At 38.7% G+C, this 23,016-nt stretch overlaps 1 protein-coding gene across 3 annotated transcripts in view; it reads left to right on the top strand.

Annotated features, from left to right (window-relative positions):
• Positions 1-23,016, top strand: part of ACLY (ATP citrate lyase) — a 64,630-nt gene that overhangs the window by 4,998 nt on the left and 36,616 nt on the right. For 2 of the 3 annotated variants that reach the window (XM_083378234.1, XM_083378232.1), the window contains exons 2-7: positions 11,722-11,886; positions 13,675-13,797; positions 15,290-15,352; positions 16,228-16,418; positions 21,399-21,478; positions 22,637-22,767. In XM_083378234.1, coding sequence (XP_083234360.1) covers positions 11,728-11,886; positions 13,675-13,797; positions 15,290-15,352; positions 16,228-16,418; positions 21,399-21,478; positions 22,637-22,767 — 747 coding nt within the window. In that variant the 5' untranslated portion in view covers positions 11,722-11,727. Of the gene's footprint in view, positions 1-11,721; positions 11,887-13,674; positions 13,798-15,289; positions 15,353-16,227; positions 16,419-21,398; positions 21,479-22,636; positions 22,772-23,016 lie in introns of all 3 variants that reach the window. The other variant, XM_083378233.1, reaches the window with a different exon arrangement.

The raw sequence follows: 23,016 nt of genomic DNA, 5'->3' as shown, positions 1-23,016 counted from the left end.
AAACGAATAACTTTGCTTAAGTTAATGCTTCTTGAGCGATTTTGGATTTTGCTGTCTATTCATTTTTAATGGATAAATTTACATCTCTGCAGCATGGATGCATCTAGCTATTGAAGTAGAATAGCTTCACTTAGATCTTTTAAAATTAGTTCCAAGCAGTTTAAAGAAGCTTGGCATGTCCGTATCTGCATTGGAGAAAGCTTATCTTGTTCATTAGGAAACAAAAAGTGAGTTTCTGTAATAAAACCTTTAGGAAAAGGTTGATTCAGCATTTGTACTAGACAATTATTAATACGCCACCCTTTTTGCAAGCCAGATTGTTACTTGAAGTATTTACAGAGGGGCAAATGTGACGGAAGACACCCAGCTGCTGACGTGTAGGCTTGCTTTCACTGTGCTGGCCTCTTTATTTGCACAAAGCAGTTTGGACAGCAGTTGAACCTTTGTGGTTTTGAAGGTCCTGTGGTAAATGGCAGCTTTTCTAGCTAAGATCAGTTGAACAAAGATATGATGTCCTTCCTATTTGCGGCAGGCTTTTAATATTAACAGTTCAGCTGGCATTTCCTGAGTATACTATGCATTGTTTGAAATCTTTCTGATGAAAGCGGAAGCTGCCGAAGATATTGTACGTGAATAGCAGCAGAAGGCAGTGACAGGTTCCTCTCTCAATCTATAAAAGTAGATGCATGGGTCAGATTTGCATAAAATTGCTGTCTAAAGGAATATGCAACCTTCAATGCTGTGACCCCATATTAGAAAGTTAAAGGTATTTAGATAGTGAAGCCTAGTAAGTGGATTTCCACGCAGCAAAGAACCAGTGTGCTAATACCTATGATAATGTACAGCAGAGATTTACAAAGTTTCTACTCTGCCCTTAATCCCCAGTTTCACAAAAAGGCAGTTCAAGATAATCACAAAATTGAGGGAGAGTATTGCCTAATTACCTGGCAATTTTAACAGGCCTAGACAATTATGCAAGATTTGGGAGCTGCAGCTTGCTAAACAGGAGAACCACCAATGAGGTTACCACAAAGATGGTGACATCTCAGGAAGGCAAGGAGTTGAATCTTTTTGGGCTTTTAAATGTGGGTTTAAGGGTGGAAATGGAAAGGGGTTATCTCTTTGAGACAAACCATTCTTAGCCCTCTTCGCTACACACAGAAACAGACAAACTGACTGAACAACAACTTTGTCAACCATGACCAACACTGAACAGCAAAATAGCTGAATTTCAGAGACACACCTTGATCCAGTTTTAGAAACTTGGGGATATTTTGATTGAAATGGAAACATGGTTTGAGATGCTGGGGAACTGCAATTGGACCCATGAGTTCCCAATGATATCCCCCCCCTCTTTCTGGGAACATAAACTAATAAACTAAACTAAACATAATTTCATTGCTGCAAAAATTTTCTAGAGGCTGCAGTAAGTTTCTAAGGACATATAAGGGGCAGGCTCAGATTTGACCATTTTGTGCAAAATTTATTATTTCAAGGGGTTTTTTTTGTGTAACATTTCTCCATCCCTAATATATTTCAAATTATTCTCATTAATTTTTTTTGTATTTCATGCTTCTTCTCTAATTGCAAGAAGGACAACTCATTAAGAGATGCTTATCCGTCTCACCACTCCTCATTTTTAAAAGTTTTTATGGTGATGATTATGATGATGATGTGTGATCAAGCCTTATCTCCACAATTTTTAATAATAATAATGATGATGATGATGATGATGATGATGGAAGGGACCTTGGAGGTCATCTAGTCCAACCCCCTGCTCAGGCAGGAAACCCTATATCATTTTGGACAAATGGCTGTCCAGTCTCTTCTTAAAAACTTCCAGTGTTGGAGCATTCACGGCTTCTGGAGGCAGGTTGTCCCACTGGTTAATTGTTCTAACTGTCAGGAAGTTTCTCCTTAGTTCTAGGTTGCTTCTCTCCTTGACTAGTTTCCATCCGTTGCTTCTTGTCTTACCTTCAGGTGCTTTGGAGAATAGCTTGATTCCCTCTTCTTTGTGGCAGCCCCTGAGATATTGGAACACTGCTATCATGTCACCCCTCGCCCTTCTCTTCGTTAAACTAGACATACCCAATTCCTCTGTTATTCTTTCCTCAGAAGAGATAGTTGGACCTCCACCTGCCTTCAAAAAAGCTCTTAGTGATTTCTTGGCTGCTTTGCTCTGTTCCAATTTTTTTCTCCGTTTGGAGAAATCTATAGCTATGGTTGCTGACTGCCTGGAGCTCAAACTGCCTATTTTTGTTGCCTGTCTTGATTTTCATTTTATAGAATCTATATTCTTAGCAGTGTATGAATAGAAGATGATTGAATACAGGAATCAGTATATCATTTAAGACTTATTTATGCAGGACAGGTTGCTTGTCAATTCTTTTTTGACTCAGAAGTACTCAGATCTTTCTCTTGTCATGCTTCTTTGCTTTTCCTTTGACACATTTCTGACACATTCATAGTACAGGTTGACAGTAACAACTTGAAAAAAATGTGATCCCTTGGCATAGAAGACCTTAAAACCAGGTTTCCTGTGCCATCCTAAAATGAATCTTCTTTGCTCCTGACACAAATATGTACTCTTTCAGTACTAATGAAAATTGTCCATAGGGTTTCATGTGTAGTCCATTCCTACCATTCCATTAGCTGGAAAATCCCATCTTTTTTGTTTGATGACTAACCTGATTGCACTCAAAGAAGAAACAAATGGGGGGGAAATACTGTAATGGAATCTTTCTGAGAGAAATTCCAAGGAGATAGAAAGTCAAACAGCAGAAAATGGCGTTGATTCTTGAAAAAGCAGAAGGAGGCATTTTTGTGTATCTATTCCCACATATGCTATGAATCCTTCTTTATTTTATGGATTTATGAACATACGCAGATATAAATCTACATACATACATACATCAAAGCCGGAACTATTGGGACGAAATGCGAGTGAGCGGGTTGTGAGCATACCCTATGTACATCCTATATCTTGACCGTTAAAACAGTCACACAAGTGTATTTGTAAAATCTCCTAATTCTCAGCCCTTACTCTGATGATGTCAACAGCCAGTTGATGAAAGCTCAGTAGTAAAAAGGCTATTTTATATCTCGGAGTTCATTAATTTTATTGATTTTAACATACGCAGATATATAAAACAGGTTCCTCTAATTGCAAGTTGCTTTCAAGTAACTACTAGACTGTATAACTGGTCACGAAAAGCTAAGCAGGGTCAGAACTGGTTGTACTTGCGATGGGAAAAAAAATCTTCCCAGAAAAAAGCCATTGCTTGTCAATAAAACGACAAAGCTATGGCTTTATAGTTCTCTCACCAGGAATCAAGGACAAAGAATTGGGTGGGGGGGAGAGGGAAGGTATTAAAATGATATTGGCTTGCTCTTAAGATTAGTAATAATGCTTTCATCTTGGCTGGCTTGATAGACCTTTGCCAACGTCACTGAGAAAATAATTGCATGAAATGAATTTGAACGTCATTGAGTTTCAACATGCTTTGGGGAAGCTGCGTTTTGCTATTTATCTTTCCTGTGCACTGCATTTTGCTATTTGTTTTTCACTTGTGTTTGTGGAGTTGCTGTTTATTAAGTAATATATTGGTTCCAGGGTTGTCTATAAGCACTGAAGTGGAACTCGGTTTCAGCAGTTCTTCTTCTAGATCTTGTTATTGTTGGGATAGAGGGATTTTTTTGGATTCAGAACATATACAGTGCATTACTTTAACTTATAAATTTATCCCCCTTGGTCATCCGGTGACATAGCTGGGGGAAGGTCTGTTCAATTGTTTTCCTTTGAAGTTGTTAATTTATAGATTGTCAAGCCATTAAAACAACTGTGACTTGTGTGTATTCCAAATATCTTTTTCTCTCTCCTACCTATATTTTGGTTTGGTTTTCCTTAACACAAGGTGTGAGCTCAGGCGTTATATTTTGTTTATGTACCCAGCAATTACATTCAAACCATCAATAAAAATGGGTAATTAAGATGTAATTAAGATTCTGCTTATGTATGAATAAGGGACCCGGTGGCTCAGTGGGTTAGGACGCTGAGCTTGTCGATCGGAAGGTCTGCAGTTTGGCGGGTCGAATCCCGAGTGCCGCGTGACAGAGTGAGCGCCTGTTACTCGTCCCAGCTTCTGCCAACCTAGCAGTTCGAAAGCACGTCAAAATGCAAGTAGAAAAATAGGGACCACTACGGTGGGAAGGTAACAGCGTTCCGTGCGCCTTTGGCGTCTAGTCATGCCGGCCACGTGACCACGGAGACGTCCTCGGACAAGCGCTAGCTCTTCGGCTTTGAAACAGAGATGAGCACCGGCCCCTAGAGTTGGAAACGACTAGCACGCATGTGCGGGGGAACCTTTACCTTTACCTTTACCTATGTATGAATACCCTATGAATACCCTATGAAGAATAAAGTCTATAATCTTATACTGCTGATTAGAACTTGCTCTGAGTAGGCAGCTATAGGATTGTTGTTTAATTAATGAATTGATTAATGTTGTATTTTCTGGTGACTATAATTCCAAGCACCCATAATCTTCATGCACATAGTGATTAATCGATATGGACATCTTCAGTTTCCTTTTTTTTAAAACACAGAAATATAGCCACTTCACTTCTATTATCAGATAGCTTTTACCAAATACCCAGAGGCAAATACTAAATGGCCATTTGCGGTATTTTTGTAAGGATATTATGAGTGTTTAGCAAAAAAATATAAATGCAGACCTGTTGGGTTAGAACTACCAGGTCTGGGCAGCAAAAATCTGGGCAGCAGGAAACAGGTACAGAAAATTGTTTGTCAACTGATGTTTAGTTAGATTTTTTAAGCTCTATGCAGTATTCATTACTAAAATGTCCACTAAAAGCCATAATTATTTGCTTCCAAGACCTTCTAAAATCCATCTGCTATTTGCTCAGCTATAGGAATATGTGTTGTATCTTTGATAAGGCAAATGATTTTTTGACTCTTCAGATTAGTTTTCTACCTTTTTATCATCATCGTTATTGTAGAAGACAATATTTGGCAAACTGATTCCAACTAGATATTTTATTTATTTTATTTATTTCATCTTAATTTTATTTACTTATTTGTATCCTACCTTTATTATTTTTACAAATAACTCAAGGCAGTTAACAAATCCAACTTACCTTCCTCTTTCTTTTTCCCCTGCAACAACAACCCTATGAGGTAGATCGGGCTGAGAGAGTGTTACTGACCCAAGGTCACCCTGCTAAATTTCATGGCTAAGGTGGGACTAAAACTCATGGTCTTCTGCTTTCTAGTTTGGTTCTTTAACCACTGGACCAAAGTAGTGCTTGTAATTTTTGAATTACAATTCTGATAGGCCTTTACTGGGACTCTGGGACTGATCAGAGTTTAAGCCTAAAGCATCTGCAGAATACCAGTGTGCTGTTATACCTATACTTGGATGTAGAGAAGTTCAAGTGCCTGAATTGCAAGCAGATTGGACAGCAAGTAGTGTGAAAACTTACAGCCCTTTAGTAGGATGCTACTTTTGATCTGGTCCCCTGCACTTTGTGCTAATAGCATGCAATGTGGCTTTAGAATGAGGTAATATAGGCGCTGTGGAAGCATCTTAGAAAAAGGATGGAACTCAGGTATTCTCTTTGTGTGTATTCATTGTTTGCATGCAAATGGTGTCATTTTATTAGCCTTGACATGTTGGTATGACAAAGAAATCTGTTTGAAGGGATGTGGCCTTCTCATTTATCACTTCCCAGATCCTGAGAGATAAAGTATGTTTCACAACTGAGTCAAAAAGATTCATTGTTGGAATATGAAAGACTAAGAATTGGTCTCTTAGGAAGCTTTTCTGTTGTAGCTCTGCACAAGTTACTCTTCTGATCATAATTTTCTAACTAGAGAAGAAACACATATGGTAACCTCTTCCTCAGAACAGAAAAATGATTTTATAGTCTGCATTCAGGATTGCTCAATTCTTACTTCCTGAGAGAGAGAGAGAGAGAGAGAGAGAGAGAGAGAGAGAGAGAGAGAGAGAGAGAGAGAGAGAGAGAGAGAGAGAATAAATTAGAACTCTGGTTTACCAGTATGATAAAGTAGTTATATGATTAGGATCAGATACCCACAAATTCAGGTCTTTGCCCAGCCATGGACTCGTGTGACAACTTTGGGCAAATCATAAGCTCTCTAACTATCTTGAGTTCTTGGAAGAGAGGTTGGATAGAAGTATGACATAAATAACTTGAAAGTTCATCCTAGATGGCATTGCTAGGAAGGATACCAAGGTAAAAGATTAAACCATGCAAGGTGAAGCAGTTAACTTCTTGCACTGAGTGCCTTGGGATTACAGGAATCTTCAACAACTTCAGAACACTGTTCTCTGAGGACAGATAGGTTGAGAGTTCTTGCTTAAGGGAGGGAAGGAGGGAGAGAATGTGACAAGGACCACTTCAGCTTCTTCAAATTCTCTCTCTTGTATTTTGCAACCTTGGCTATTAATAGATGCTCTTCAATCAGTAGTCTTGATTGCTTTACCTGTAATTGTGTCCTACTTGTCCTCCTGCTGTGGTATCTCACAGCTTTTTAAATGCAAAGAAGAGACTGTGTGGTGTATGTGTGTGGGTGTAGGGGAGGTGTATTCAATTAGAAAGGGTTTTTTAAAAAGATAATCACAGAATGCAATTGATGGGTTTAAACACCAGATCTCTTATATCTGAAACAGAGATATACTACTATACTTAATATTTGCTAATGGCTGTACTCTAGTCATTTTTCAGTGACTCTACTATATATAAAGTTGGAATTCCACTCCACAAGAACCTTTAGAGATGAAATATTTCTATTTTAATATATTGTTAATGTCATATTTGTAACATAATTTAAATCATCTCTGGAAAAAAAATGATGTGGGAAGTAATACATGGAATTAATACCAGGAATATGAGCCTGTTGCCTTGTAAATCAGCCCTATTTTATTTTGATTCTAAAAACTGTAATGCTGAACTATGTTTGCTCTTTTAAAATTAGATTACATGACATTCATATATAAGAAATATCTGTCTCTTTATTGTTCATCAGAAGTTCAGAGGGACTGAGACCTTGGGCTGAATCAGCCTAACCCATACACACACACATACACACACATACACAGAGAGAGAGAGAGAGGAGAAGAAGAAGAAGAAGAAGAAGAAGAAGAAGAAGAAGAAGAAGAAGAAGAAGAAGAAGAAGAAGAAGAAGAAGAAGAAGAAGACATTTCTGTACATTTATTTTGCAAGATCGCTTACTTTTCCAGTACTTCTGCCTAGTCAAGATCTTTATGTATGGAAGATAATGATGTGGAAAACAGACTTCCCAAAGCATGGATAATCAGGAATTGCATATGCATATCTTCAAAATGAGGAGGATAGGAATCATAGCCTCAATTCTTCCACAGACAGGAATATTTGCTGGAAACAAGTTTAATTTATAACTCTCATAAAATAGATTGTATACAATGAGATTGCTGATAGCATCTGTTTGCTGTGAAGCAGCAAATGGTACAGAATGAGCTAAGCTGCTAAGGAGTTTCAAAATTTGTTCCAAAGTCAGAGCAATACAGAGATTAGCATGCTTATATAATCTGCATAGCAGTAGAAAGCATGCTGGATTCCTAACAATCTGATAAATAATATTACATTAAACTTTTGTCTCTTGAGAAACCTATATGTGGGCCAAGAAGCAACAGTGAGAACTGGACACAGAACCACTGATTGGTTCAAAATTGGGAAAGGAGTCCGGCAAGGCTGTATACTGTTGCCCTGCCTATTTAACTTATATGCAGAGCACATCATGAGAAAGGCAGGGCTAGATGAATCAAAAGTTGGAATTAAGACTGCCGGAAGAAATATCAACAACCTAAGATATGCCGATGACACCACTCTAATGGCAGAAAGTGAAGAAGAACTAAAGAGCCTCTTGTTGCAGGTGAAGAAGGAGTGCAAAACTTGGGTTGAAACTTAATATTAAGAAAACCAAGATCATGGCATCCGGCCCTCTCAATTCCTGGCAAATAGATGGGGAAGAAATGGAGGTAGTGACAGATTTTATTTTCCTGGGCTCCAAGATCACTGCAGATGGGGACTGTAGCCAAGAAATTAAGACGCTTGCTCCTTGGGAGGAAAGCCATGGCAAATCTAGACAGCACACTAAAAAGCAGAGATATCATCCTGTCAACAAAAGTGTGTATAGTCAAGGCTATGGTCTTCCCAGTATGGCAGTGAAAGTTGGACCATAAAAAAGGCTGAGCGCCAAAGAATTGAGGCCTTTGAACTGTGGTGCTGGAGAAGACTCCTGCGAGTCCCTTGGACTGCAAGGCAATCAAACCGGTCAGTCCTAGAGGAGATCAACCCTGACTGCTCTTTAGAAGGCCAGATCCTGAAGCTAAAACTCAAATACTTTGGCCACCTAATGAGGAAGGAAGGACTCACTGGAGAAGAGCCTAATGCTGGGAAAGATTGAGGGCAATAGAAGAAGGGGACGACAGAGAATGAGGTGGCTGGATGGAGTCACTGAAGCAGTAGGCGTGAGCTTAAATGGACTCCAGAAGATGGTAGAGGACAGGAAAGCCTGGAGGAACGTTGTCCATAGGGTCACGATGGGTTGGACACGACTTCGCAGCTAACAACAAACTTTAGGACTTTACAAATCAGAGCAGAATGTGGCAAGCGAACATTATTTTCTATAGCTCTCATCATGATAGGATAATAGTGTGAGCCAACACAGATATTCCCAAAGATGAGAAGATTTAATAGAACAATCAGACCCAGGCATATATAGTAGTGGTGACATATATTTGTTCCTATTTGTGTACCAAGAAGTGTATCAAGGAATAAATGCTTAGTCAGTGCAGTAAAAAAATCCTTTTGTGTCATGGATTTCAGATGAGTTCTGAATATCTTTATCCGTAACCAATATAAGAAATGAAAACGTGAGTTAATATTTCCTTGGCTGAGTATCAGATTTTTTAAATATAATCAAGAATTTCATAGTCATTATTACAGAACTCAGCTTTATATAGTTAGCATATCTCCTTCCTTCCGGCTCAGTTTTATGTTAATTGGTTACCTGGCTGTGCCTGGAATCTTCTTGGAATTTGTAGATTCACTTTGTCAGCCAGCTACGAATCCATCTGGTGGTGATGCTGTCAAACCCACATTTTTCTATCTAACCCACATTTTTCTATCTATGAAATACTACTTCTTATAGAGTTAAAATAACCTTTTCAAATATTTCATGGTGACTGCCAAAGTTACCAGCCAAATCAAAAGAGAAATTTAGGTTCACTGTCCATCCTTGTTTTCAAACTGTCTTCTTGCAGTCTGTTTTAAAGCAAATAAGAACGTTCATTTTGGCTTGTCCCATCTCCCTTAAGTAAAGACTGAGCTGGCAGGTATATTTTTTGTACATGGAGTTTGAGCACTTAGCCATTGCAAGCAGCAGTAAAACTTAATGAGCCTCAATATGAACTCATTCTTTTTGTAGAGTAGGGAGGGATTGTCAACATAACATAGTACCCTCCATGATAGTTTTGTGAAAGCCTGTTTAAAATATTTTTTATTAACTGATAAGTGATATCAAATATATTTTTCATGTCAGTATTATATAGGGCCATTTGTATTAAATGGATGGAGATCTGATTTTCAATAAATTGTACAAAAACACTTCTTTGTGTCTATAAGATATAAACTTTTGTTGAAATTTGAAATGGAATACCAGATTAAAGAATATATGATAAAGTAGGCTAAGAATTTTGGTTATAAAATGCAGATGATCAATAGAAAAATATATTGAAAAGTTTGAAATTTTCATTATGTCATGATCAAAGAAAATTTGTATAAAATTATGAGTCATGATATCAGAGAAATTATATAAAATGTATAAAATATTCCAAATGTATGGACAAGTGAACTACCTGAAGGGATATTCTATCATGCTTGTTGGACATGTAAAAAAGCTGACATACTTTGGATTCCAATGCTCAGATTCATATAGAGAATTTTATAGATTAATATTCAATTCAAATTGGAACTTTTCCTTTTAGGATTGATAGATACACAGAAAATAATCATGGAAGACTATTTCAATATATAAATACTGCAGCAAGAAATTTTTTCTTTATTTATAATATTGTGTATTTTTTACTTGTTTTTTGCATTCAATTTTTAAAAAGTGAAAAAAGGAAAAAAGATTCCAGCCGTCTCTTCATCCAAGTTAATAACAAAAATGTTGAGGAGTATACTGTAGAGCTCAATCAGTTCCTGACTTCAGTTTTAACAAGGACAGGTAAATGAGTGGATGAGAGAAAGGAGAATTCAAGGAGCCTTACAGACCAATCAGTCTGACATTGATACCTTAGAACAGGGGTGTCAAACTCAATTTCATTGAGGGCCGCATCAGCATTGCGGTTGCCCTCAGGGGGCCGGGTAGGTGTGGCCTGGGTGGGTGTGGCCTACTGGGTGGGCGTGGCTAGAGTGCGTATGGCCTACTGGGTGGGCATAGCCAGCTCTACATCGCTCGCATCAAGGGTGCCTATGGGGGCCTGGGCAGCAGTGGGACAGATCTGAGGGTCTCTGGCAGAAGGAGGGTCTCTGGGCCAGGGCCAAGGCAGTGGGGGCCGTTCCCTCACTGTTTCCAGGATGGCTTCGCAGGCCGCATTAGAAGATTCTAGAGCAATTATAAAAAGACTTAATCAGTAGGCACCCCGAAAAAATGCACTTACCATTACCAAAGTCAACTCATTGTGTCAAAAACAATTCTTAGCTGATTAAAACATGAACTACATGTTTTACGTGGCACCTTCCTTATCAGATTATTGCAGTGTTGATGCAATAGATTTTGATTTGATGGAACTCTCACTAACACTATGGTTAATGAACTAGATATACATGAGTTGAGTGGCATAGTAGTTACATAGTTAGCTGACTTTAAAGCCATTTGTAGGATGCCATTCACCTGATTCTGAAGATTTGAACTGATGTATACAAATAGATATTTCCGGGCGTTTTTCTATCAGGGTTAGCTTCAATATGTCCTCTTCCTCCTGCTTTTCATAAATGCTTGGTAGAACACATGCTTTCATATTGGAGAAACCTGAAACTTGAAAGTAAGAATGGAATGCTCTTTCCTATGTTTTAGTGTCCTTATTTTGGTGTTTCAACTGAGTAGCTTGTAACTGATTCTTTTCTCTCTCTCTCTCTGCTGATTCTAAACATCTTTTTTCTGGTTCTTAGCATTCCTTGCCAAGGAATCTCATTTTTAAATTTATTTATTTATATATTTATTTTAATTCCATTTATATCCCGCCCTTCTCCGAAGACTCAGGGCGGCTTACAAGCTTAGCAATATAAATTACGGAACAAAAAAGTTTAAAAATTAAAAGAAAGCAAATCCTAAAGTTAATAATTAAAAGCCTCTTTTGAGGGAATGCATTCCACAGAGTGGAAAATTCACTGTCACTAATTGTAATTGTGCCTTCTCCATATTTTGAATTGTACAGTTCAGCAGAACTGTTATGCCTTGGTTTCTAGAATAGAGTTAATATTGACTACAGTTATATTGGAGATGCAAGAACCACTTTAAACATAGAATAGTTTTGAATCATATCTCTGTCAGTAAAACCACATTAAAGTAAATATTCTAAAGCCAAATATTTTATAAGTAACTATAGTGTAACTTTTTCTAATTGGCCTTAGGTAACCATGTCTGCCAAAGCAATTTCTGAACAAACAGGGAAGGAGTTTTTGTATAAATACATCTGCACCTCTTCAGCCATCCAGAATCGCTTCAAATATGCCAGAGTAACACCTGATAGTGATTGGGATCAGCTCATCCAAGATCATCCCTGGTTGTTGACTGAGGTGAGAAAACAAAACTGTGTCTTGTTACATCTTAAAGCTATCTGAGATTCGTATAAAAGTACTGAACGCTTCCTCTTATTAGATCTATTCTTAACTCGGAAGGCTAGCAACAGTCTATAATCTCAAAGTTTTCAAAATAAAAAAGAAATATATAAATCCTAGAAAAGCCTTTGTCTAAGTATTTGGCTAATAAGCAGCAATACAAATCTTTAGATACCATCATTGAATTTCCAGTTCCTAGGCCAAGCTAGGTAGAGTGAAAGATCATCTTTGTCCTTGAGATTCCTACTGAGATTCCCGTTAAAAAATGCTTGCAGCCATAGTTGATTGCCATTGGGGGAAGCTTGCTCCTGATAGCTGAGGAACCTGGGGATAAGTTACCACCTTCATCTGGGACAGACCACCTGCTTCCTAATGTCAGATGTCCTTCAAAATATAAATTTTGAAGTCTAATAATAGAGGGAGAAAGCAGTATTAGAAAATAATGGTGTCAGAAAAGCTCCTTCTTGCTTTAGCTCCATTCAATTCTCCAATCTTAACAGGTTACTTTTGAGAAAACATAGTCCTTAACAGAAAGAGCTCTATTATACTGGCATCTTTGTGGAGAGATTTGATTATAATAAAGCAAAGATTGGTTAGTTGATGTATTTTACTTTCCAATTGATCATATTGTATCATTTATCCTCTGTGGGTAAAGTAGCATATTAGATGCCTCTCACTAGCTTGTTTGCTTGATTTGATTTGATTTATAGGTTGCCCCAGTCTGCATGATTCTGGGAAGCTTACAATGCAGCATTGAAAGAATAAAAAAAATAGAATATCACCCAGAAGAAAAAATACCACCCATTCTGATCCAGGACATGTGATACAGCCAGGTGTTAAAGGCTCCCTTAAACATGGACAGGGTGGGGGCCATATACGCTTAGGCAGAATGGTGTTCCAGAAGGCAGGTGTTCTTTATTTTCATTTTTTGCTTTGAAAAGTTCTGGGAATCTTCTCCTTTCAAATTACTTTATTGTAAAAGCAGAATTGCAAAGCAGAGACATTTTGTCCCTGATTCCTTTGGGTTGTCCGTTCTCCTGGCTTCCATCCAGTTTAATCACATTTGGAGCATGCATCTGCAGTACAGTCCCATTTTTCTTGCTGATGGAGGACAGCTCTATTGATGGCTAATTAAATACTATGCACTTAGTTACATGACTCAGTTGTTGCCTTGTGTCAGCAAGGAAGATATAAGATCAGGAGTTCTGCCAGGAGACAGGAAGGGTTCTTAATTTAATGATAGGATGCCTAAAAGTAGGAACAGAAAGAATACTTTCAGATCCCTGGTTCTGACATCAGTGTTAGGTATACTGCTGTTAATGTTTGTGATGAGGACAGTTACTTGCAAGTAAACAGATAGGAAAATGGTCTAAAAGTTACAAAGTGTCTTACCATTGTACAAGACTGCTCTTGCTAATCACGGGGATTCTGTCGTACCTGATGCTTTTTTCTAGCCTTCATTGTTGTATTTATGAGGTAAGGATAATGTCATGGTAGCAATGATGTTTTCTAAAGGTATAACATGACGCCAAAATAAATACATACATTACTTCCGCAAAGTTTATCAATCAAACTGACCCTTTTTATATTGCTTCTTTGATATGGCTGAAATGATCAAATTACAGTACTTCATATGGAGAAACAGTGCCTGAATTTTCTGAAAAAGCATGTAAGCTATGACACATCTGATCTAATTACCCATAAGATTGGTTTTACATTTTGGGGGTTTCCTTTGAAAAATTCTAGCGTCTTGTCGTGAAACCTGATCAGCTGATAAAACGACGCGGCAAACTTGGCTTGGTCGGTGTGGATCTTAATTTAGAACAAGTGAAAGTCTGGCTGAAACCACGCCTTGGAAAAGAAACTACAGTAAGTAATTACTTACGTCTGAGCAAACCACATAATTTTATACGGACAGTGATCTTTGGAAAGGAAATGGAGTGAATGAATGAATGAATTAATCAATCAATGAATGCCCAAACCTATTGGGAGAACAGAACTTGGCACTGAACCATTTTGTATTTTATAAAGAACGTCCTTAGCATATAGTACCTGTAGGAATCATTATGACCATAGGTCTATGGCATGGGAAATTTACTTTCCACCTCCCACTTTAAGATCTTCACTGGAGTTGATAAGGCCATTTCTAGGTGGCTAGTGTATTCCAAATATCCTATGACAGCTTTTGTTTTGAGAGGAGAATATGATTTGCTTAGATAAGGAAGGGAATAAGGATGTCGGTGGGAAAAGGAAGGATGGAAGTGAAGCAATTACATGGTTAGGAGAAGTGCAGAATGTAAGAAAGGTAAAAGGAATATAGAGGAAAAAGAGATGCACAAAGAGATATTTGCATAATTTGCATAATTTTTATATAGAATCTCCTTCCTTTTCAAACTACCACCCTTCTTGTCTTAACAGTCCAAACACAAATTTTCCAGGCTTTCCAGGGCTGCTGCATAGAAAAAACATGGATGCAAGGCATTAATACTTTCCTCATAATTATCACGCCATCTTCCACAAAAATCACTGTGGTATCATTGATCACCTGTATCTCCACTGTGTTCCATGATTTGATACTAGTTTTGACATCACATAGTGTAAAAAACAGGGACGCGGTGGCTCAGTGGGTTAGGATGCTGAGCTTGTCGATCAGAAGGTTGGCAGTTTGGCGGGTCGAATCCCGAGTGCCATATAATGGAGTGAGCGCCTGTTACTCGTCCCAGCTTCTGCCAACCTAGCAGTTCGAAAGCACGTCAAAATGCAAGTAGAAAAATAGGGACCACTCCGGTGGGAAGGTAACAGCGTTCCGTGCGCCTTTGGCATCTAGGCATGCCAGCCACATGACCATGGAGATGTCCTCGGACAAGCGCTGGCTCTTCGGCTTTGAAACGGAGATGAGCACCGGCCCCTAGAGTCGGAAACGACTAGCATGCCTGTGCGGGGGAACCTTTACCTTTACCTAGTGTAAAAAACACAAGGATCCAATTCTTCACTGGCAAACACTGGGTCAGGAGTTTTTACTGTGTAATCTGTAGGCATAACCACTGGATTTTTCTACAGATTACAACCAAATGAAAGCTCTGTTATAAATGTGCAGATTAAAAATAATTGTGTTGAATTGTAACCAATGTGATGTAAAGTTCACAGCAAATCAAAACAGAGGAATGTGTTTTCTATCATTTGGGTTTGGGGATGATAGGAGAAGGGTAATCCTTTATGTTTCAGTACCATCATTCTCATGGTACTTTTTTCAAAATGCCCCATGTACCCAGAAGAGCCCAACAATTACAGAGATCCTACTGTAGTCTCTTGAGGGGATGCTAATTCATAATATGATTATATCTGTTCTTCTTTTTCACAGATTGCTAAAGCTAAGGGTATCCTAAAGAACTTTTTGATAGAACCTTTTGTTCCACATAAACAGGTCAGTTTGTTTACAAAGCTGTCTTTGCAGAATTCTCATGGAACAGAATTGTATATGTATATCTTTGGTACATATCCCACTAACTTTATGTTTTAATAGCAAGCATCTCATTTTCATGGAGGAGTCTTTTTGTCAATCTGTCTTTCAGAGGCAATGGAATATATTCCCTATCCCAGGGGTAGGCAACCTTGGCTCTTTTATGACTCGTGGACTTCAACTCCCAGAATTCCTAAACCACCATGGCTGCCTCAGGAATTCTGGGAGTTGAAGTCCACGAGTCATAAAAGAGCTAAGGTTGCCTACCCCTGCCCTAGCCAATATGGCCACTAAAGATGATTGATGTTTCAGTGTGCATATGAAGGGCAGTAAAATCAAGAAATTGCTTTGTCATGCTAAGGACAGAGGGGGGAAAAGTCCCCTTTCCGTAATCTTGAAGTTTTCAAACTCCTTTCAGTTGACCAATATTCTTAAATACTAATAGGCAGCCTGGAAGTCAATGGAGATGATGAAATAGGACTAAGATGACTGTAGCTTCACAAATCTGTAGAAAAGAGGAAAACAAGTTGCATTTCCTCTGTCTTACTATGATTAATCCTGATTCTCAGGCAGTCTGGTTATAGTAATTTAACTGAGGTATAATTAAGTGAATAGATTCTGAATGAAGAATTCTCCTTTCTTTCAATTAATTTATTTTTGCTTCTGTTTTGTTATTATATAATAAACTATATGCAGAAGGTAGTAGAATAAAGAAGGCTGGTCAGATCTTGGTGAGGACACCAGAGGCAAAAGAAAATAACAGAAAGGATTATCTATTCATTTAATACAATCTGTTTTAATCAGTAAGATCTTACCAATTCATTATGTTTTCTTCACAGACAGAGGAGTTCTATGTATGTATTTATGCAGCTCGTGAAGGAGACTATGTGCTGTTTCACCACCAGGGTGGTGTGGATGTGGGTGATGTGGATGCCAAAGCTCAGAAGTTGCTAGTGCACGTGGACTGCAAGCTGAGTGAATCTGATATCAAGAAACATCTCTTGGTGCACGCTCCACTGGACAAGAAAGAGTAATTCTGAGCTATTGCTTTCTTTCATAGGGAATGTGGATGTTTGCTAGTGAATGATTTATGGCAGCAGTTATGCTGACCAGGCCAAACATAGTCGAGTAATGCAGAATTGTAGGTTTACAATTACCCAGGGGCAATAAACATTCTTCTCAGCCCAAAGATCTTTTTTTCTTCTCGTTTTGTGTGATGAATGGGGATATCTTTAATAATGGCTGGAGAGTGCTTTATGATGCATTACTTTGTTGTTGTTAGCTGCGAAGTCGTGTCTGTCCCATCACGACCCTATGGACAACGTTCCTCCAGGCCTTCCTGTCCTCTACCATCTTCTGGAGTCCATTTAAGCTCACGCCTACTGCTTCAGTGACTCCATCCAGCCACCTCATTCTCTGTCATCCCCTTCTTCTATTGCCCTCTATTGCCTTTCCCAGCATTAGGCTCTTCTCCAGTGAGTCCTTCCTTCTCATTAGGTGGCCAAAGTATTTGAGTTTTAGCTTCAGGATCTGGCCTTCTAAAGAGCAGTCAGGGTTGATCTCCTCTAGGACTGACCGGTTTGATTGCCTTGCAGTCCAAGGGACTCGCAGGAGTCTTCTCCAGCACCACAGTTCAAAGGCCTCAATTCTTTGGCGCTCAGCCTTTCTTATGGTCCAACTTTCACTGCAAAACCATAGCCTTGACTATACACACTTTTGTTGACAGGGTGATGTCTGCTTTTTAGTGTGCTGTCTAGATTTGCCATTGCTTTCCTCCCCAGGAGCAAGCGTCTTTTAATTTCTTGGCTACAATCCCCATCGACAGTGATCTTGGAGCCCAGGAAAATAAAATCAGTCACCACCTCCATTTCTTCCCCATCTATTTGTCAGGAATTGAGAGGGCCGGATGCCATGATCTTGGTTTTCTTAATGTTAAGTTTCAACCCAAGTTTTGCACTCTCCTTCTTCACCCGCAATAAGAGGCTCTTTAGTTCTTCTTCACTTTCTGTCATTAGTGGTATCATCAGCTTATCTTAGGTTGTTAATATTTCTCCCGGCAATCTTTCCAACTTTTGATTCATCTAGCCCTATCTTTCTCATGATGTGCTCTGCATATAAGTTCAAATAGGCAGGGCAATAGTATATAGCACAGGTCTGCAGCCCGCGGCTCCGGAGCCGCATGCGGCTCTTTCAGCCATCTCCTGTGGCTCCCAGTCCTCTGCCATGTGCAGTCCAAAAAAAAAAAAAAAAAAAAAAAGTGGGACTAAAAAAGTTCAACCAATCAATTCAAATATGCAGGGTAGGTGCATATCTTGCCTTGGCTCCACTCTTCAAACCCTGTTCTGCGCATGTACGCGCATGTGCACACATTTTTTGCGGCTCTCAGTTTTTCCTTTTGTGAGGGAACCGGTTCCGAGTGGCTCTTTCACTGTTTCAGGTTGCTGATCCCTGGTATATAGCCTTGCTGGACTCCTTTCCCAATTTTGAACAAATCAGTGGTTCCGTGCACAGTTCTCACTGTTGCTTCTTGACCCACATATTAGGTTTCTCAAGAGACAAATCAGATGGTCTGGTACTCCCATCTCTTTAGGAACTTGCCACAGTTTGTTGTGATCCACACAATCAAAGGCTTTAGCATAGTCAATGAAGCAGAAGTAGATGTTTTTCTGTAACTCCCTAGCTTTCTCCATGATCCAGCATATGTTGGCAATTTGATCTCTAGTTCCTCTGCCTCTTCGAAATCCTGCCTGTACTTCTGGTCATTCTCGATCCACATACTGCTGGAGTCTAGCTTGTAGGATTTTAAGCGTAACTTTACTAGCATGTGAAATGAGTGCAATGGTGCGATAGTTTGAACATTCTTTGGCACTGCCTTTCTTTGGAATTGGAATGTAAACTGATCTTTTCCAATCTTATGGCCCTGTTGAGTTTTCCAAATTTGCTGGCAAATTGAGTGTAGCACTTTTACTGCATCGTCTTTTAAGATTTTGAATAGCTCAGCTGGAATACTGTCACCTCCACTAGCTTTGTTGTTGCTCAGCTTTTCTAAGGCCCACTTCACTTCACATTCTAGGATGTCTGGCTCAACGTCAGTGACCACCTCATCGTGGTTATCAGGGAGGTTAAGCTCATTCTTGTATAGTTCTTCTGTGTAATTTTGCCATCTCTTCTTCTGCCTCTGTTAGGTCCCTGCCATTTTGGTCCTTTATCATGCCCATTTTTGCATGAAATATTCCCTTCATCTCTCCACTTTTCTTGAAAAGATCTCTGGTCCTTCTATTCTATTGTTTTCATCTATTTCTTTGCACTGTTCATTTAAGAAGGCATTCTTATGTCTTCTAGCTATTCTCTGCAATTCTGCATTCAATTGGGCGTATCTTTCTTTTTCTCCCTTGCCTTTCGCTTCCCTCCTTTCCTCAGCTATTTGCAAAGCTTCCTCAGACAGCCATTTTGCTTTCTTGCATTTCTTTTTCTTTGGGATGGTTTTAGTTGCTACCTCTTGTACAATGTTGCGAACCTCTGTCCATAATTCTTCAGTCACTCTGTCTATCAGATCTAATTCCTTAAATCTATTTGTCACCTCTACTGTATATTCAACAGGGATATGATTTAGTTTATACCTGAGTGGCCTAGTGCTTTTCCCTACTTTCTTCAGTTTAAGTCTAAACTTTGCAACAAGAAGCTCCTGGTCTGAGCCACAGTCAGCTCCTGGTCTTGTTTTTACTGACTGTATAGAGCTTCTCCATCTTTGGCTGCAGAGCACATAGTCAATCTGATTTCTGTGTTGACTGTCTGGTGATGTCCATGTGTAGAGCCGTCTCTTGGGTTGTTGGAAAAGTGTTTGCTATGACCATCGTATTCTCTTGACAAAATTCTATCAGCCTGTGTCCTGCTTCATTTTGTCCTCCAAGACCAAACTTGCCTGTTATTCTGGTTATCTTTTGTCTTCCTACTTTAGCATTCCATTCCCCCATGATGATAAGGACATCATTTTTTTTGGTGTTAGTTCTATAAGGTGCTGTAAGGCTTCATAGAACCGGTCAATTCCATCCTCTTCAGCACTGGTGGTTGGGGAATAGACTTGGACTACTGTGATATTGAATGGTTTGCCTTGGATTCGAACTGAGATAATTCTGTCATTTTGGGGATTGTATCCCAGTATTGCTTTTCCTACTCTTTTATTTACTATGAAGGCTACTTCATTTCTTCTGAAGGATTCTTGCCCGCAGTAGTATACCTGATGGTCATCTGAATTAAATTCACCCATTCCTGTCCATTTTAGTTCGCTGATTCATAAGATGTGGATGTTCAGTCTTGTCATCTCTTGTTTGACCACGTCCAGCTTGCCTTGATTCATGGCTCTTACATTCCAGGTTCCCATGGAGAAAAAATCTTTACAGCAACGGACTTTCCTTTCACCACCAGACACATCCACAGCTGAGCGTCCTTTCAGCTTTGGCCCAGTCGCTTCATTCTTTCTGGCACTACTAGTACTAGCCCTCTGCTCTTCCCCAGTAGCATATTAGACGCCTTCCAACCTGAGGGGCTCATCTTCCAGCGTCATATCTTTTTTCCTTTTGGTACTGTCCATAGGGTTTTCATGGCAAAGATACTGGAGTGGGTTGCCATTTCCTTCTCCAGTAGATCACATTTTGTCAGAACATTCTGCTATGACCTGTCCATCTTGGGTGGCCCTGCATGGCATAGCTCATAGCTTCATTGAATTACACAAGCCCCTTTGCCACGACAAGGCAGTAATCCATGAAGGGATGACTCATTACTATGAAAGAGGAAATCTCAAGGCCATTTTCTTCTAATATCCCATGCTGTATCTAGATACTTAAAGGTGAAAATAAAAGATACTATACTCCAAATCAGTATACCTGGTATGTTGGGTTGGGACTGGATCAAGTTTCTATTCAACCATGGCACAAGTCATATTGGGTCAATCTTTATCTTTCAGTCCTACCTATCTGACAGAATAATATGGATAAAAAAGGAATCCAAGAGAGAAGGCAGGATTTAATGAAGAAATATTCCCAAATGCCTAGATTCTACATTTTTTTTCCTGGACTTTGCCAGTTTATATAGACACCAGTCATCCAGCAATCAGTTGTCAAGCCTCTTACATCTCAGGGCAAGGCTGGCTGAGTCCTTCCCAAAAAGAAAAACATAGGTCATTGAATCTCAGTGCTTGAAATTGTACCTAGCACCTTAGGTAACTGTATTTAACATACTTGCCTCATTATCTTCCCCAAAAGGCTGTAAGAGACATGCTGAGGAGTTTTTTTTTCTGGTGGCCATGCCTAATCTCATTCAATAGCCACATTATGCCATCCTATTCTAAAGTAGACAAGCTACTGAGAAAGGGTACTGCAAGCTTTGGCCAATCTGGCTATGGTTCTTTGGGTCAAAGCTGCATGGCTACCTCTTGTAGGATCAAAGAAGACATAGGGGCTAGCCATCATGCAGACCAGAAGGTGAGGATGGCCCATGTCTGTTAATATGGTGAACTAAATGGATGAATAAGAACCCAAATTGAGTGCCAAATTGTGAAGAAAAAAAATCAAATGCAAATATGCAAATATGTTTTGTGGGATTGCCAATTTTCTAGTTTTCAGTTTCCCTAGGTGCCATCGCTGGCAGTTAATTTAAGGAAGTAATACCACAGTTGCTCAACCAGCCAATGCTCCTCCATTTTGCCTAAAACTTTAAAATAGTTTGCAAGCCTTCAAAACACATTTAATAAGATTTTCTCATTTATATAATGCTTTCAATTATATTTGTGTCTGTGTATTTTCATTTGCAATGTCCTTTTCATCCCATTTAAAATAGAAAATATGGTAATGCAACTTCAGGGACAATCAAGGACACTGGCTGACTCATCCAAGTCAGTCATTGAGCCTCAGCTAGTCCAAAGGCAGACTGAATTGAGATAAATCTACATAATATGGCAAATTGTTTGATTTGTGCAATTTATTACTGTATATCTTGTACTATCTTTATGTAGCATCTTGGCAAGCTTCATCTTTGGCCTCTTCAACCTTTATGAAGATTTATATTTTACATATCTGGAAATCAATCCACTAGGTAATGTGTTATTTTATTTTTGTGGAAGATGAATATATTTAATTCTGGATTTTTCAGTTTCTGATGGGTTTCTTTTTTAGTTTGCTGGAATAGAAAACGAAGATGAAAGTGAAGCCTCTGCTATAAAATAGTGAATATATTGCCACATAGTCTTGTTATTGAAGTAATTTATATTGTGTTGCTTCAGGAAGAGAAAATGTAAAAATACCCATCGATCAATGTTTGAGGTTCTTCATATAAAACAATGACTTCAGAGATTAATTATGATCGTCAAACCTTAGCAGACAGAATGTTCAGCAACAATGGTAAAGAACTCATGACAGATGTCTGTTTTTTATGATTCAGCTTTAGCCCAACTAGATGTGATGGTGTGATCACATAATTCAAATTAGTTAGCAGATGCTGTTCCTGTAATTCCAATACTGTGTGCCAAAACACATTACTGCATTCTGAGAAATTTACTTATACAATAATAAAAATATTTTGTGAATCTTATACAAGGACTCAAAGAGAGTGTTGGTCAGTGTACATTTGTATATTTTTATTTGTCTTTCTTTATTAAAGGTAGTTGTTTCAGTCTATTTCTGATAAGTCCGGAAGTCTACTGTGTTCATAGCTAAAGAAAAACCTTTGAATTACGTCCTCATTCATTTATGTTAAAATTAATATTTTGTTGATGTCAGTTTGAGAAGCCTGCCATAAAACACAGAAAAATAAAAAATCTAGAATCTGAATCATTTATTATTTTGGAAAATACAAATCTGTTTAATTCTCCTAGCAATCTGGATTGAGCAAAGTCCACAAGAATCTCTGTTCTTTCCATGCAATATCTAGATAGGCTGACATTTTGCTTTGGGTGACAAGGAAAATCTGCTTTAGTTTTAATTTGTAAAATGTACTTCACTTATTTGATAGTGCTTTCTTGCATTCTCAAGCTGAAGTTCTCCAGATGTGTTAGGAAATTTTCAGTACGTCTAAACCATGGGCCAGATTGAGGAAAACAGCCTTATGTCTCATGGGCATGAATCATCCAAATACTTAATTGGTAAACGTCCAATGAATGAGTTTACAGTAGGCAAGAGCCTGAAATTAGGCACTTCAGCCGTGGCTAGGGAACATTTCATTCTAACTTGCTTTTTGCTTCTTCTCCCTATACAGTTGTAACTTCAGATGGTGTTTACGTACTAGACCTGGCTGCAAAAATTGATGCAACAGCTGATTACGTCTGCAAAGTGAAATGGGGTGATGTGGAATTCCCTCCTCCCTTTGGAAGGGAGGCTTATCCAGAGGCAAGTAAAAACATTCCTCTGTGGGATTGAAGAATTAAAGTTTCTGAAGTGTTTGAGTATATTGAAATGCTTGAAGTAAATGGTTAAACTATCACCATCTAATCATTATTCAACTATGAAACTCATGCAGTGATCTTGCACTAGGTACTATCTTCTCAGACTAACCTTCGTACATGCATGTATTGAAAAGATAAGAGGAATGATGACCAAATACATTCCATTACAGACACTTTGAGAGGGAGATTAATT

The sequence above is a fragment of the Vipera ursinii genome (genome assembly GCF_947247035.1).
Source record: "Vipera ursinii genome assembly, chromosome: Z".
Lineage (NCBI taxonomy): Eukaryota > Metazoa > Chordata > Lepidosauria > Squamata > Viperidae > Vipera > Vipera ursinii.
The sequence above is the reverse complement of the archived record's forward strand: the minus strand, read 5'-3'. Positions and strand labels throughout refer to the sequence as shown.